This window comes from Lytechinus pictus, chromosome 18 (genome assembly GCF_037042905.1).
Source record: "Lytechinus pictus isolate F3 Inbred chromosome 18, Lp3.0, whole genome shotgun sequence".
NCBI classification, from domain to species: domain Eukaryota; kingdom Metazoa; phylum Echinodermata; class Echinoidea; order Temnopleuroida; family Toxopneustidae; genus Lytechinus; species Lytechinus pictus.
This window is the reverse complement of record NC_087262.1, coordinates 15,340,910-15,357,400: the sequence shown is the minus strand read 5'-3', so window position 1 is coordinate 15,357,400 and position 16,491 is coordinate 15,340,910. Positions and strand designations below refer to the sequence as shown.

Sequence of the window (16,491 nt, the reverse complement as noted above, 5' to 3'; positions counted from 1 at the left end):
TTCATGTACTTCTTTATAAGATTTTATTTTTTAATGAAATTAAAAACCCTGATTTGAGGTTTATAAAGTAGGCATATTCAAAACCTGCTCTAATCTTGAGAGTCTATGACAGTCTAGACCATTATAATGCCTACCGGTATTCAGATTGCACTTGGTCATGTTTTTTTTTTCAGAGCGGAGGGCTGGCTTTCTTTGACTTTTTTTTTTGGGGGGTCAGCCTGCCAATGCTTGCTTGCTGGGGAAAAGGGTATATATTCCAGGATAATAAACATTCCAAACACTGGCATTTTTACTTCTTTCAAAGAATTCTCTCAATGTATAACGAGATTTCAAGCAAATGAAACCCTCTGGCTGAAATATTTTCAGATTTATACAACTAAAACTGTATAAACTTAAAAAACAAAGACAGATGGTAAAAATACTGATACATACCTACACACAAAATAAGTTTTCAAATCGTGTTTATCCACAATAAATAGTAGAGTATAGTTCAGCATTAAATCAATATATTAAAAGAATGAGACTGGGGGTGAGCAATTAATTGTCATTCCTGAGAGGAGAAATAAGTGAATCAAGCCTTAAAACCTAGATAGAAGTTAAAAATGGACTGTAGCTGTCTTCCACTTGAAACATGGTTGAAAAAATAATGGGATATACCTGACTTACATATTGGCTTCTGTAGGTGAAAGGAGATGAAAAAAGGTGAATAGTTTACAACAATCCTCTATTAGATATGTATAGCAAGTGCAACAATTAGGATAACCAGCCAATTATACAATCAAATAGTCCCATTGTAAAACCACATGATGTGATTATTTTTGTCTGATTTTAATTTTTTCTGTCTCTCTCTAGCCTGCGCTAGAATTCCGTCCAGGTCAGTGCCACATTTCTTACCTCCCGTTAGCTCACATGTACGAGAGACTCAATTGTGTAAGTATTCTTGTGCTTCTACTCTGTTGACATTATCTGTAAGACAAGACTAAGAACCTAGGGCGGCAAGACGTCACCATGTACTTCATGTACATGGCCTAGCGTCCTTTGGCAAGGCATCAATCCACATTTTGCCACTCTCCACCCAGGTGTTAAATGGGTACGCGGTAGGATGCGAAAGCCTATGTAGTATGCCTAGCAATTGAGTCCTTGAACTCTTGTTGGAGTGCCCCCCAGGGAGTGGAGAAGGTGCATACATTGTATGCGGGCATGCCAAGATCCAATGACCGGGGTAATAATACATGTATATATGTAAAGCGCTTAGAGACGTTGTTCAGATGTATTAAGTGCTATATCAAAGTGGATTATTATTACGTATATTGTGTAATATTAAGCATAAAAAAGTGTGGATTTCCAATGCAATAAAAGAAATGATTGAGTACCCAGGTAGGGTTTAATTCCCATATATTCTTAAGAAAAAAATTCCCAACATTATTTTTCATAAATCTTTTTATAACTAAATTGAAACTTCCGTTCTTTCTTTCAGCTGATGACATTCATGCATGGTGGGAAGATAGCTTTCTACCGCGGTGATGTGAAGGTGATTATTGATGACGTCAAAATGGCTAAACCAAGTGGTTTCTGTTCTGTACCAAGGCTTCTCAACAGAGTTCATGATAAGGTAAGTTTCCAATCCAATTCATTGAGTATTTGAGGTAGTGCCTTTTCTTGTGGTTACAAATGGCTTCATGCTGTGCTCCACAAGATGTACATGTAAATGTTGGCTACTGAACATTTTTCACCATAATAAAGAGTAAAACTTTAGCTACAAAATCCCCTGTTAATCCTTTTTATTCTAAATAGACATTTCAGACCAATTTTGTCTGGGGAGGGGGGGGGGGGGGGAGGGGGTGATTTGCCCCATTTTTCCTCAGATCTTGGCCACAAAAGGTGCAATTGATGTTGAATTTAACACAGATTTTATAAAGAGAATAAAGATTGTTGCTAAGAAGGGCATTTTTTAACTCAAAGAAATTGTAAATGCTTTTATTAAGAAGTTAAATGTCTGCAATTCTATTTTGCAGCTTCCTATTAACAATGCATGTTAATGCATTTCATGTTCGCGATCATTTAATTTTTATGTAATCATTTTATTAATGATGTAAGTGACAGATGCTCTGTTCTTTTTTTGTGTGTGTAAAATACAAAATCCTGATTGACCCTTGCTCATAATGCCTCAGGCAAAATACTACAATATTTCAGCAAAAATTGTATTTTTCTGAGGCATATGTGAACAGGGAGCCTGCCAATTTTCGTTGTGATGTTGTGATGGACGGAAATACCCTGGCCTTGTGTGGGTTAAATGGCACTAAACCTCTTTTCGTAACAGCTTTCCCATGTTCCCCATTTTAAAAATAAATTTTCTGAGAAATTGTGAGAAAATCACTGAGAATTGGTAATGTGAAGTTGCTAGGGTGCAGGTTTCCTGTGGAAAAAGATGCATCTCTAACTGTTAACTAGGTGGCTAATACAACTTCCCTTCTCTCTTTTTCTCCTTCTCTAATTGTCTTTCTAAAGTGTTTCCATTTTCATAAAAGTGGAAAATATGCAATTGAAATATCATGTTAAGTGAATTCTGTCTACAGAGGAGACCTGAAAAAGAGTGTGTATAAGCATGTGGTCTTTATAGACAGCCTCGTTTAATACATGTTTCAATGCGGAAACTTATTCAAACATAGAAGTCTTTATCAAAAGGTAGTCTTTATAAATAGGTCCTCCTTCGCTACATTTGGTCAGTAAAGCAGGTTTGTTTGTATTTCTGTCATAATTATTCTGTTTTTCTTTTTGGTTTTGCTTGTTCTTTATTAGGTTATGCAAGGGGTGAATGGAAGTAATTGGATCAAGAGGACGATATTCAATATGGGTATGAAGAGCAAGATGGCCGACCTCGAGAAGTAAGAAGGAAGAAATAAATTTAAAAGTACAATTTGACTTGTATGATGATATATTGAAATGAATTGGGATGACTTAAAATATAACCAATAATGACCTTGTGGAAAAAGTCCCCCAAAATAGAAATTATGACATGGAGGCAATTTTGTATGTATAATAAAGCAAATATGATTCCATTTTCATTTTCGAGCAACATACTTCATTTGTAACCAACTAGCAAAAACTTACAAACAATACAAGCTTCTCTGTATATAACCAAAATAGCCATTTTAGACTTCATATAAAAAATTTGGAATAAGTTGACCTTGATTGTTAAAATATGAAGACATTTAATTCAACCAAACATAATATACAAAGAATGGTTGAACACCAATTATTATTTTACCACTTTGAGTTTTAAGAGATTGAATTGAATTGAACAGTATGCAGATCTCATGCTGGAGTGGATGTCAAACCTCAAAGAACATTTTATCTTTATCCTTCGATTCCTTCCCTGTAATTCCTGTGCATACTAGTTTTAATGCTATTGAAAATACCAAGAATACTTTTCTTTGTCTTCACAGGGGAATATGCAGGAATACCACCATGTGGGACAAGTTAGCCTTCAAGAGAATCCAGGTATTTTCCTCAAATAAAGTTTGATTTCACATGCTTTGTTTATTAATTTGTCTGTATTTTTATTTTGTGCGATTAGAAGATAATTGGCATTATTGGCTCTGTAGAGACCACGTATGTGCCTGTATACTGCACAATTGGTTATTGTTGCTATTTTTTCCCCCATTTTCTTAATGTCCATGTATCATTCCTCACAGAAACTGTGATGGTATGCCTATTCAGTGGATGTGAACAAAAATAAGTGAAACCATAAAATAAAGTCATTGCTAACTTTTCAACCTCAAACAAAATGACAGAATCATTTACATTATCTTTGGCAAAATATATGAAATATACAGCATGATCGTGATTATGACTGATCCTTTCCTTCCAATTTTCTTGTCACGAAAATCTTGTATTTTCCATTCCTCTCTCCTTCTATCATGTTTTTATATCCCTCTCATGAATATTCATGAGTATTCTAAATAAACGATTGGTCAATTTGCGTTCATGTGACAAAGTATAATTTCAATAGGAAAGCACATCGCTGCAAATAGCTCCTTATAGATTTCTTCTAGCTCCGTATATTTTTCGATATACTATCATGGGGAGAACTGTGCATTCTCATGCTCGATATGTTCCCTCAACGTTGAGCTGCGCATGCTTACAGACCCGATATCCGCAAAAATAAATCAACAAAATAAAATACAAGCTCTCGCTTACTTACCGACAATATGAAGAAAAAAAACAGTGTGGAATTGGGCCTAGATTATCATGCAGAAAATTTAATTCCATGACGGCCTTTCATACAGGATTATTCAAATTATACCTCACAAGTAACAAGGTTAGTCAAGATCCGTTAGTTAGCCTGCGCGTTTACAATTTGATTTTTAGACAATTGCAGCGGCGCAGCGCAGCGGACCTCTCATTAACTGTGGTCGGGTAGGCCGCGCACAGTCTACCCAGGAACGGGTTGGCATTACATTAGCTCAACAGGCCTATTGTAGGACTAGGTCCGGCAACGTAAGAACTGGTCTAGATTGGTTATATATCGGCAAGGACTAGGTCTACAAGTTAAAGAGGGATATAAAACAAGTATATCAGGCGTTTCCTTCAAAAGCATAGTGGGAATTATTAATCCTCGGTTGGACTGGCAATAATAACTATTTTTCCTCGGGGCTTTGCCCCTCAGAGAAAATAGTGATTGCCAGTCCAACCTCGGATAAATAATTCCCCACTATACTTTCTCAAAGCCTGATATATTTGTATAATATCTCTTGATAATCCTATCAAGGTAGCTTCTCCAGAAGAGGGGTTATACCGTCTTGCACACTTGTTAAATCAGGTTGACCACTACATGTACATCTTGATCTAGGGCCGTTTTATAAAGCTTTTAATGAGCTACACACGACTGGCAACCCTTTCTTGTGGTGTATGATACAGTAAGGGTCACCAGTCGTGCGTAAAATAATACATTACTTACAAATACAAACAGCTTTATGAAACGACCCCAGTGCCAGTATTCAAATTAATACAATACTTAAGCCAGAATTTCAAGTATTTTTCTTAAGTAAAATACTAATCAATCTTTGTTTTCAATTGTGTATTTTGCTTAAATCTAAGTCAACCGCCTCCCTGGCTTAAGCCTAGCTGGCGTGCAGTTTACAAACATGCATACGCGCAGTCATACATACTGTGTACAGATGGATACATTACATACATCACTCATTATTTGGCTTTAACTTTTACGATACCACAATGGTTATAAGTAATAGTATTTTGCTTGATAAACTAAAATGTTTGGATCTGATATGAATGAGAGTTTAAGCATTTTGCTCAGTCGAGTAAAATGCTAAGTAAAGTATACCCAGTTGTTGTGTGTCCGGACAGGTTGTGTGTCCGGACGATCAATTTTAGAAAGTCATTTGGAAAAATTTACAAGTGAAGTTTCATAAATTTTTAGTAGAAAATGTTAGGAAATATTAGAGAGGACAAAATCGAAGATGATTATAACTATTGAATTCATATTTTTTTTGTAATCCAAAGACAAAAAAGAAGGCTTCAAAAATATAAAGTGTCCGGACACCCGACCCCCCATCCTACCTAATCAATGCTTTCAATTAAATACCTGCCCCGGTGTCTAAAAGCGGAAGTTGTATAGAGGTTCAGTTTATGGGGGTTTTTGCGCGGCCAGTAATGTCATTAATTATTATTTTTGTGCTTGCTTTTTTTATAGGGTGTTCTTGGTGGTAACCTTGAGGTAGTTTTCTCTGGTGCCGCACCCCTCTCACCAGAAGTCATCTCATTCTTAAGATGCGTGCTTGGAGTTCCAGTGAGTATAAATGATAATAATTGTACTTGCTTATGTAGCGCCTAAGACTTACATGATCGGGGGGGGGGGGGGGGGGGGGGGGAGGTGTTTCACAAAGAATAAGTATGACTTAGAGTTGTACTTAAAATTTCAGTTGCGTGCTGAAATAAAGCCATCACCGCATTGGTCAAATCATGCTACTGCATATTAATCAATGATATTGCGCATTTCATATTATGTGCGCGTCAGTACTAAGCATGAATTTAACTCTTTGTGAAACGGGAAACACCCCCCCCCCCCCAGAAGTCTCCAAGCACTCTACAGTAATGCAATAAATCAAACCACTCTCCTACTATTCACAGTAGATGTCATTTTCGTCAATACTTTGCAGCACTGGAGGGTAAATTATTCTTAAGTGGGTTCATGGATTATTTTTAGCGCCATTTAGCGCCATTAAAATTTGGCTGACACACCTATAGCCCATTAATCACCAGTTCATGTATTGCAAATAACCTAAACTATGATACGCATATTTAAAAAATATTTTAAAAAAGTAATTTACAATATAGTCTTGTAGATTACTTTGTTATTTGTAATTTTTGTGGCGATTGTGTGGTTGTTAACTGAGATCAAATTGACCCCCCTCCAGTAAAAACCTGGTCTGAAAAAGCCCAGGAAAAATAAGGCTAAAACAAAGCTCAAGTTGTTATTTAAACATTCTTTGTGTTTAATACAGTGATGCAAAACTTTCAAACATTGCCATCAAAAATTACTTTAATACACCTCCTCCCAATGTGGGTGGCTAATAGAGTCATGAACTTTAATGAACTTCATCAGTCTATCCTGTTTTTTGTTCTTGGGATGAAAAAACATCTGATGGATTAACTTCAAACGAGGCCGATATCTGCCTATAGGAGTGACAATGGTTGATTTGTTTGTGTGGGTTCATCGTCACTGAGCTCATTATACGCATATATCGGAATGAGAAAACGATAGTTCTTGTGGTGACTAAACAACTGTTTGATTGAAGAGCTTCAAACTAGATCATGTACATGATTTCATGTAGAAGTGAAGGTCTGATTAAATAAGATGGCATCAAAATCAACAATGAAGGGTCACTGAGGTTATATTCCTGAAAATGGCTAATTTTCAGAATAAACAAAGAACTGTAACTGATCAACTTCAAGTCAGGTTTATGTTTACAAATTGGAATCATGATTATATAGACTAGATAAAATTTTAGAAGTTGAATGTGCAATATATCACGCATCTGGCAATGGTGTCGGTAAACATTTCAAGTGCCAGCAGTTGAGAATCCATGAAGTTAATGAATGCAATATGCCAGGGGCATTGTAAGCATATGCCCCAAATTCACCTTCATATACAGCACACACCCTGTAACACCTGGGCCCCATCTTACAAAGAGTTACGATTGATCTGATCAATCGTAACTCTATGGAAATCCATCAGTGTCATAATTTATTTCTACGAAAAATTTGCACAATGTCCTTTGCATGCAAAGAAGAGTGCAGTGAATTCTCAAGAAAACAATGAATGCATGAATATACATCATAGCTAGAAAATATTTTGAACAAACATGCATAATAGATGTTGACGTTGCTGGCCGTCCATAGTTGCGATTGATCGGATCAATCGTAACTCTTTGTAAGACAGGCCCCTGGGATCCGTAACATAAAGGTTAGCGATTAATCGTTAAATGAAATGGCCTATCAAGATCATACATTTTGCTGCATAGACCTACTAGGAACCAATAATTTTGTTCTTTCAAATTAGCGATTAATCGCTAATCTTTGTGTTACGGAGCCCAGTTCCCCCTATGACACAACTAAGTAAATGATCAGTGGTGTATTATTCAATGTGCATTGTGATCAGTGTAAGCAGTTTAATTAATATAAAAATCAGTCCTATTGTCAATTGTGTGTAATAAAGACCTTCCCCGGGGGGGCCACTTCCATTGACGAGTAGATACCATGCGCGACCATGGGGTCTCGAAAAGCACCCTACACACGTATTTTCAATATTCTGAAAATGCACCCTCTGACAAGTATTTGCGTGTGAAACCCTACCCTTAACAAGTATTGGAAACAAAATGATACTCTTGGCATGTATTTCATGAATTGACCCCCTAAACAAGTACAGCAATATTTTTAGTGTTATGTCACGGACGTCGGTACCTACATCATTGGGTTTAGTAAAGTACCTCCCACATCTCGCGCAAATCTTACTCTAAACACGTATAGTGTTGACTCTTGGCGCAAAAAGTACATCCAAAGTCTGAAATTTTTTACACCCTCGCAAATTTGACCCTAAAAACGTAGCTATCGTAGCAAAAATAGATACCCTTTTTTCATTATTTTAGTGTTTTTGACACCCTTATTACATTACCGTTACGTACGTAACGTGCCCTATCTCGAAAAAGACATCCTTTTTACATGTTTTTTTGGTCGCGCATGGTATCCACTCGGCAATGTAAGTGGCCCCCCGGGAGACCTCCCCAATGGGACAAGAAGTGATCCTAAAGAGCAGGCAATCTTTATATACATATTTCTTTGATTTCTTTCCCGTAAATACTCTTGTCAATAAATGTTTTTTTTTGTTTGTGTGTGTTTTTTTATAATATATACAGGTATTGGAGGGCTATGGGCAGACAGAGTCGGCAGTCATTAGTACATTGACCTTGCCTGGAGACCATGCAACTGGTAAGAATTTGAATACCAGGGGCACCATTTCACAAAACATGTTACAGTAACAAATTTGCAATATCAGTTCAAAGCTACTGAAATCCTTCATTCTGATTGGTTGATACTACATTCATTATAGAAATTGTGTATTTCTTATATAAATAAGTCTTCATGAAACAGCACCCAAGGGAACGTTTCATTAAGAGTTTATTCAATGTGATTTTTCACTGACTAATTTTCTCTTGGCCAATCAGATGCAAGGATTTCCAGTAGCTTATAACACCTGTTGAAAATCAGTGATAAAAATCTACATGAAACACCCCTGCCCCCTTTCTGGTGTCACTCTAGGACCAGACCACCAAGAGTCCCATTAAAGATTTAAGACATGTACATGTATGAGCATCCCCCTTTAAATAAAGGTCTTTCCCTAACGTTATTCACCCTATTAATACAGTGCCTGTAACTGTATAACACACCTATGTGGTTTGCTGTATGTAGAGTGATGTGTTTTATCCCAGTTACACACACAAACACATATCCATAAAGTTTGATGTTTGTTGACGGATAATTCTTGTCTGATATGTTCTCAGGCCACGTTGGGCCACCCCTCGCTTGCTGTGAGATCAAGCTGATTGATGTGCCTGAGATGGAATACTACGCCAAAGAAAACAAAGGAGAAGTAAGAAACAATTACAACAACACTATAAGATTTCATGGCATTCACTTTGGTGACGTAATCTGACCTTTAAGACATACAATACATATATTGCATGTCTTGAATTAATCTAAGGCCATTGAAGATCATGACCATGGATGTCCTATTCAATTGCCATCAAAATTTATTGTGCTTTTATTTTCCCATTTGTGTTGCAATATGGAAACGTGCCCTAGAGAAAATTGGCCTTATCCTGAACAAAAAATTGATATAGTAACCTGTTCTTAACTGGGCTATTTCAGACCAACATATACTGGGGGGGGGGGGGGGTCAATTTGCCCCCCCCTCAGATCTTGGCCGTTGATCACGTGATCGCCACGAAAATTTGCATACGCGTAGAGCTGGATATAAACTACAAGACTGTATAGTCAAATTTTCAAAAAATTAATTGCCACAATTTTTTACTGATTAAATATGCAAATAAGCGTATGAAATTTGCCCTAAGTTTGGATTTTTGTGAATGTTTTTGCCTGTAACTCAATTTATATAGCTAGTAGAATGCTAATTTTTGGTGAACATATAGATTTGTACATTTCCAACAAAAATCTACAAAAATATTGCCGAAAAATAATTAACATCCTATGTATTTAATTTTTTTTAAATTCTAATGTACTTCTTTGTTTTTTCAAACCTTTGTTTTTTTATTGTTTTTTTCGATGAACTTTGTCGGAGATCCTTTTGTGAGTGATCATAAATAACATTGCAAAGAGTGATACCTGACAAAGAAGCTACATGTTTTCAATTTATCTCATATAATTTTCCAGGAAATATTTTTTCTCTCTAAGGAAAGCTGTAATCATTTGGTTTCCGATGCCGTAATCTGTTTCCCTTGTTAGGTCTGTTTCCGTGGAGCAAATGTTTTTAGAGGTTACCTTAGCAACCCTGAGAAGACGAAAGAAGCTCTTGATGATGAGGGATGGCTTCATTCTGGTGACATTGGCATGTGGCTTCCTGTGAGTAGTCCTTTTCTAAAGAATGGCCCACGATCTTTCCGTATTTATCTTGTGTTCAGCTGTCCAGACACGGACAAACGTCAGAAGATTGTCACATTGGGCAAAGTACTGTAGCAGTCATGTTTTTTCACTCTCCTTTCTCCTATCATTTGACTTTTTTTTTTAAATACTAAGTAAATTTTTACTTCGCAGCACTGCTGTACTAGTTCAAACTCGTGACAAGAGCTCTTCTTATTCCTTATTCCTAATTGATTTTGTTATTTATTTTTTAATCTTGTTGAATGTTCTTTAAACAAGCTGGGAGGTAGAAAATATAATCTTCCTAGACATTGTTTCATGTGGGGGCGTCGTGGTCTAGTGGTTACGTCTCTCGTCTTTCAATCAGAGGGACGTGGGTTTGAATCCCAGCCATGGCGTGTTTTCCTTCAGCAAGAAATTTAACTACATTGTGCTGCACTCGACCCAGGTGAGGTGAATGGGTACCTGGTAGGATTTATTTCTTGAATGCTTTAGCGCCTATACGGCGGCTCAGCTACAGCCGGGGTAATAATATGACACCAAGTATCAAGCGCAGTAGAGTGTATGCAATTATAGTAGCTGCGCTATACAAATGGAACATATTATTATAAAGCTTGGTATGAATATCAAATTAATGAATAGCAAAGAGCTACTGAAATTACACAATTTGATTTGCTGAGAAGGAATCAGTCATAGATTTCTGGGATATATAATTGGCATTAAAGGTCAAGTCCACCCCCCCCCCAAAAAAAAAATGTTGATTTGAATCAATAGAGAAAAATCAAACGAGCATAATGCTGAAAATTTCATCAAAATCCGATGTAAAATCAGAAAATCAAATTTTCAGTGTTATGCTTGTTGGAGTTTTCTCTTTTTATTAAAATTAACTTTTTGTTGGGGTGGACCTGTCCTTTAAGTTTGGGATGACCTGACTGATTCCAACTTTGCTCTTCAAAGACATGTATGCTCAGATATTGCTGTAAATGAAGTATGTATAATCATGTCGTACTGAATATTGACATCTTTACAGAATGGAACACTGAAGATCATCGACAGAAGGAAAAATATATTCAAGCTTTCACAGGTTGGTAAAGCTACGTATTTCAATCAACTTACTAGTGCCTCGGTTGAATTGATGTTTTTTACTGTGAACTCACATACAAGACAAGAAGCTTATTGGCAGTTTTAGGACTAGTAGAAGTAAAACCTATGATTTTTAATGAGGACTTGTTCTTGTGAATGGGGTGTCTTGCTTTATCTTACACTTGTAGCTATGACTCATACCCCCTCCCTTCACTTTGCACAGTTCAGTGCATCCTCCAACCTCAACTCGATCCTCCAACATATTTCCTACAAGGCTTTTGTACCAATGATAAGGCAAAGTATTTGGGATTCCCCTTCTTAACTTTCATGTATGCACCAGTGCAGTTTCTTGATAGAAACCATGTACAATATTTGTTGGTTTTCAGTTTTTCACTCATTTCCAAGATTTTCATCCTTGTGATTTGTCTCGTTTGAATTCATCCTATAGGGTGAGTACTTAGCACCAGAGAAGATTGAGACTGTGTATTCGTCCTGTGCTCTCCTTCAGCAAATATGGATCTATGGAGATAGTTTGCAGGTGAGCTCTTTTTCAATCCTTATTACTAAATATGAATATGCATTCTGGGAGTGTTTCATGAAGAATCTTGACAGAGATTTTCACTGACAACATTTGCTATGATCCAATCAGTTGTCAGAATTTCAGTAGCTTGTAACAAACTGTCAGTGAAACTGTCCCATGAAATGCTCCCCTGGTCAGCATATTGAATTGCGGAAGATGCCATTTAAAAGTGATTTAATGAACCTAAATCTTAAAATCCTTAATACTATTAGAACTAAGCTGACTTCATGCCGATGGGAATAAAAAGGATAGAAATTGAGGTAAATCACTGGAGAACAGGTCATCCATCATGTCCAAAGTTACCAGCCATGTAAAGTCATCAGTCATAGGTTAAAGATAAATTCCAGTTTTGGTAACGATCTCAAAATGACTTTTTACAGAATCTAATATAATGACCACCCAAGTGTCTGTTTGTATGAATAAAAAATATGTGCCAAAGGATTCTGGAAGAAATTGTGTAATTGCTGAGAAATAAGCAAAATAAGCGCGGATTCGGTCACTTCCGTCGGGTCTTTATTCCAGTAATAATAATACACTGTCCCACGTGTGCCTATCTGTGTTGGTGATCCTCAGTGTGAACATTTTTCAGCGTAGATTTCAAGATTTCACAAAGTTCAGTTTATGTAACTGTACCAGATCTAGATCCTCGATGATATACTGACAATTAAGCCTGGTTTTACAGACTTTCTCATGAAATCGGTGTTTACTGCAACTACTGGCATTTCTCTTTAAGTCTTGGTATCCTACGGATTTCTTTACAAAACACCCGAGCAGGGGGTGTTTTCCAAAGAGTTAAGACCGACTTACAGTCATTCTTAATTGCCGACATGCACATGATTCGATTTTTGTCGTGCAAACTTATTGATTAATATGAAGTAGCGCGTCTCCTTTTAGCGTGATTTGACCAATGCAGTGATGTCTTTTATACTGTACGTACATGTAACTCGGAATTTTAGTGCGAATCTAAGTCACACTTAGATCTTTGTGAAAGTGACCCCACCCTTTGCGTTTGATCCATGTGGATCACACAGCCAGAAACGCAGGGAAAGCTGCCATTAAGGGGAAAAAACCCCATCCAACTCAATAAAGTGGGACTACTGGACTCTCAATGTTGATGTTGATGAAGATGCCCTATGCTTCTTTCCCCTTTCACGCTTGTAGGCCTATGCCGTAGCTGTTGGAGCCGTGAACCCTGAGACCCTACCTGCTTGGGCCAGTAAGATGGGCGTCAAAGGCTCCTTAGAAGAACTCTGCAAAAATGAGGTACAGTCACACCTGGGACCCGTCTTACAAAAAGTTGCGATTGATCCAATCAATCACAACTATGGACGGCCAGCAACGTCAACATCTAAAATGCAAATTTGTTCAAAATATTTTCTAAATGTGATGTACATTCATCATTCTCTTGACGATTCAGTGTGATTCTCTTTGTTTACTAAGGAGATTGAGCAAACTTCCTGTAGAAAAAATTATGGTATGGATGGATTTCCATATACTTGAGATTGATTGGATCAATCGTTACTTTTTGTAAGAAGGGGCCTGCTATAACGGACATCTTTACAGGATCACCTCCTCTATAGAGGGTTCCATGACATTTGCTCCGGCGACAATTGCTCCGCTATAAATTCCACACGCCAATCGAATGACTAACATCCAACCCTGGAACTAACACTTAACACTACCCTAAACCTAATCACTTAACATAAAGCCCTATTGCAACTCTAAATCCAAGGTTACATTTTAGACAAAATAAAGCTCAGAGCAATTGTTGCAGGAGCAATTGTTTTGTCACCCTATAAAGACCACATTTGGTTTTCATTGATTTTATTCCATATAGAAACAACCTATTGATGAGAATCACCTGCTCATCAAGACTGCTCTTCTTGTGTCCTTTGGATGGTCTTTATAGACAGGTTTCATTGTATACAGACCTGCCAACTGTCCGGAATTTATCAGGATTGTCCTCATTTTCAACTTTCAAAATGGCCATAACTTTAGACGCCCTGATTCATGAAATTTCATGCTCCTGTTGCCCCCAAACCGTGGAACTCCTTGCAGCCTTCACTAAAGACTTCCCCAACACTTTCCTCATTTAAGAAATGTCTCAGAACTTGCCTATTCTAATTTTCAGTACGGTTTCCATAAAATGTTCATAATTTTGTAGTTATTATTCTTATGTTTTATACTTCGTATTTATGTTTCTGTTATTCTTTCTTTCTTTAATGCGCTTTGTATCTGATGAAAAGGCGCTATATAACCGGTTAATATATAATTTATATAACGATATACATAATTTATATAACGATATATATAATTTATATAACCGGTCTTAACCGGTGTGGTGGCTTAACCGGTGTGTTGGCTCAGTTGGTAGAGCGTCCGTCTCACAACCGGGAGGTTGGGGGTTCAAACCCCGGCCGCGTCAGACCAAAAGACGTTAAAAGATGGGAGTTGCTGCTACCCTATTTGGCGTTCAACGATTAAAGGGATAGAGCCTCGTCGATCTGGCGCTGCACAGCGACTGCCGGGCCCACGATCAATTGGGCAAAGCAAATTTTCGTAGTATTTCATTTCATGTCTATTTTGACCAATAAAATATGGATTTTCATTTTTTTTCATAAAAAATGTAGTGTATTATTATTATATAGTTATGACATGACCGCTCATTCAATATATACTTTTAAGTGATGAAAATGTGCTCTTGAAATGTCATTAATTTTACCTTGGCTTCTCTCATTGTGAACAGAAAGTAAAGAAAGGCATCTTGGATGACCTTATGAAGATCGGAAAGGAGGCTGGACTCAAAGCATTTGAACAAGTAGGTTGAAATTCCAGCTGTTATGTATTATCCTTCATGAAATTCATGTAAGAAGAGGGGGTATTTCAACTTAATTCGATGTATACCATCTCCAAAGATGACATTAACAATGGTGAATTGATCCTGCTTTTCTACCTACAGTGAGGCTTGTAATAGCCATGAACTCCTACCTCAATACTCATATGAAACCTTTGGTAGTATGGTTTCCAGGGGTGTTAAATATTCATGTCAATTTCTATACAGTATATCTTCCATTCCCTACCTCATATGCTTTATTGTTTCATATGAAACCTTTGGTAGTATGGTTTCCAGGGGTGTTAAATATTCATGTCAATTTCTATACAGTATATCTTCCATTCCCCACCTCATATGCTTTTTATTGTTTTATATGAAACCTTTGGTAGTATGGTTTCCAGGGGTGTTAAATATTCATGTCAATTTCTATACAGTATATCTTCCATTCCCTACCTCATATGCTTTTTATTGTTTCATATGAAACCTTTGGTAGTATGGTTTCCAGGGGTGTTAAATATTCATGTCAATTTCTATACAGTATATCTTCCATTCCCTACCTCATATGCTTTTTATTGTTTCATATGAAACCTTGGGTAGTATGGTTTCCAGGGGTGTTAAATATTCATGTCAATTTCTATACAGTATATCTTCCATTCCCTACCTCATATGCTTTTTATTGTTTCATATGAAACCTTTGGTAGTATGGTTTCCAGGGGTGTTAAATATTCATGTCAATTTCTATACAGTATATCTTCCATTCCCTACCTCATATGCTTTTTATTGTTTCATATGAAACCTTTGGTAGTATGGTTTCCAGGGGTGTTAAATATTCATGTCAATTTCTATACAGTATATCTTCCATTCCCTACCTCATATGCTTTTTATTGTTTCATATGAAACCTTTGGTAGTATGGTTTCCAGGGGTGTTAAATATTCATGTCAATTTCTATACAGTATATCTTCCATTCCCTACCTCATATGCTTTATTGTTTCATATGAAACCTTTGGTAGTATGGTTTCCAGGGGTGTTAAATATTCATGTCAATTTCTATACAGTATATCTTCCATTCCCTACCTCATATGCTTTTTATTGTTTCATATGAAACCTTTGGTAGTATGGTTTCCAGGGGTGTTAAATATTCATGTCAATTTCTATACAGTATATCTTCCATTCCCTACCTCATATGCTTTATTGTTTCATATGAAACCTTTGGTAGTATGGTTTCCAGGGGTGTTAAATATTCATGTCAATTTCTATACAGTATATCTTCCATTCCCCACCTCATATGCTTTTTATTGTTTCATTTGAAACCTTTGGTAGTATGGTTTCCAGGGGTGTTAAATATTCATGTCAATTTCTATACAGTATATCTTCCATTCCCTACCTCATATGCTTTTTATTGTTTCATATGAAACCTTTGGTAGTATGGTTTCCAGGGGTGTTAAATATTCATGTCAATTTCTATACAGTATATCTTCCATTCCCTACCTCATATGCTTTTTATTGTTTCATATGAAACCTTGGGTAGTATGGTTTCCAGGGGTGTTAAATATTCATGTCAATTTCTATACAGTATATCTTCCATTCCCTACCTCATATGCTTTTTATTGTTTCATATGAAACCTTTGGTAGTATGGTTTCCAGGGGTGTTAAATATTCATGTCAATTTCTATACAGTATATCTTCCATTCCCCACCCCATATGCTTTATTGTTTTATATGAAACCTTTGGTAGTATGGTTTCCAGGGGTGTTAAATATTCATGTCAATTTCTATACAGTATATCTTCCATTCCCTACCTCATATGCTTTATTGTTTC

At 36.7% G+C, this 16,491-nt stretch overlaps 1 protein-coding gene across 1 annotated transcript in view; it reads left to right on the top strand.

Annotated features, from left to right (window-relative positions):
- LOC129281779 (long-chain-fatty-acid--CoA ligase 1-like) overlaps positions 1-16,491 on the top strand; it is a 45,204-nt gene that overhangs the window by 21,986 nt on the left and 6,727 nt on the right. Inside the window, exons 11-22 of the mRNA XM_064113164.1 lie at positions 853-930; positions 1,478-1,612; positions 2,800-2,885; positions 3,447-3,501; positions 5,714-5,809; positions 8,436-8,508; positions 9,081-9,169; positions 10,042-10,158; positions 11,207-11,260; positions 11,708-11,797; positions 13,001-13,102; positions 14,586-14,657. Coding sequence (XP_063969234.1) covers positions 853-930; positions 1,478-1,612; positions 2,800-2,885; positions 3,447-3,501; positions 5,714-5,809; positions 8,436-8,508; positions 9,081-9,169; positions 10,042-10,158; positions 11,207-11,260; positions 11,708-11,797; positions 13,001-13,102; positions 14,586-14,657 — 1,047 coding nt within the window. The remainder of the gene's footprint in view (positions 1-852; positions 931-1,477; positions 1,613-2,799; positions 2,886-3,446; positions 3,502-5,713; positions 5,810-8,435; positions 8,509-9,080; positions 9,170-10,041; positions 10,159-11,206; positions 11,261-11,707; positions 11,798-13,000; positions 13,103-14,585; positions 14,658-16,491) is intronic.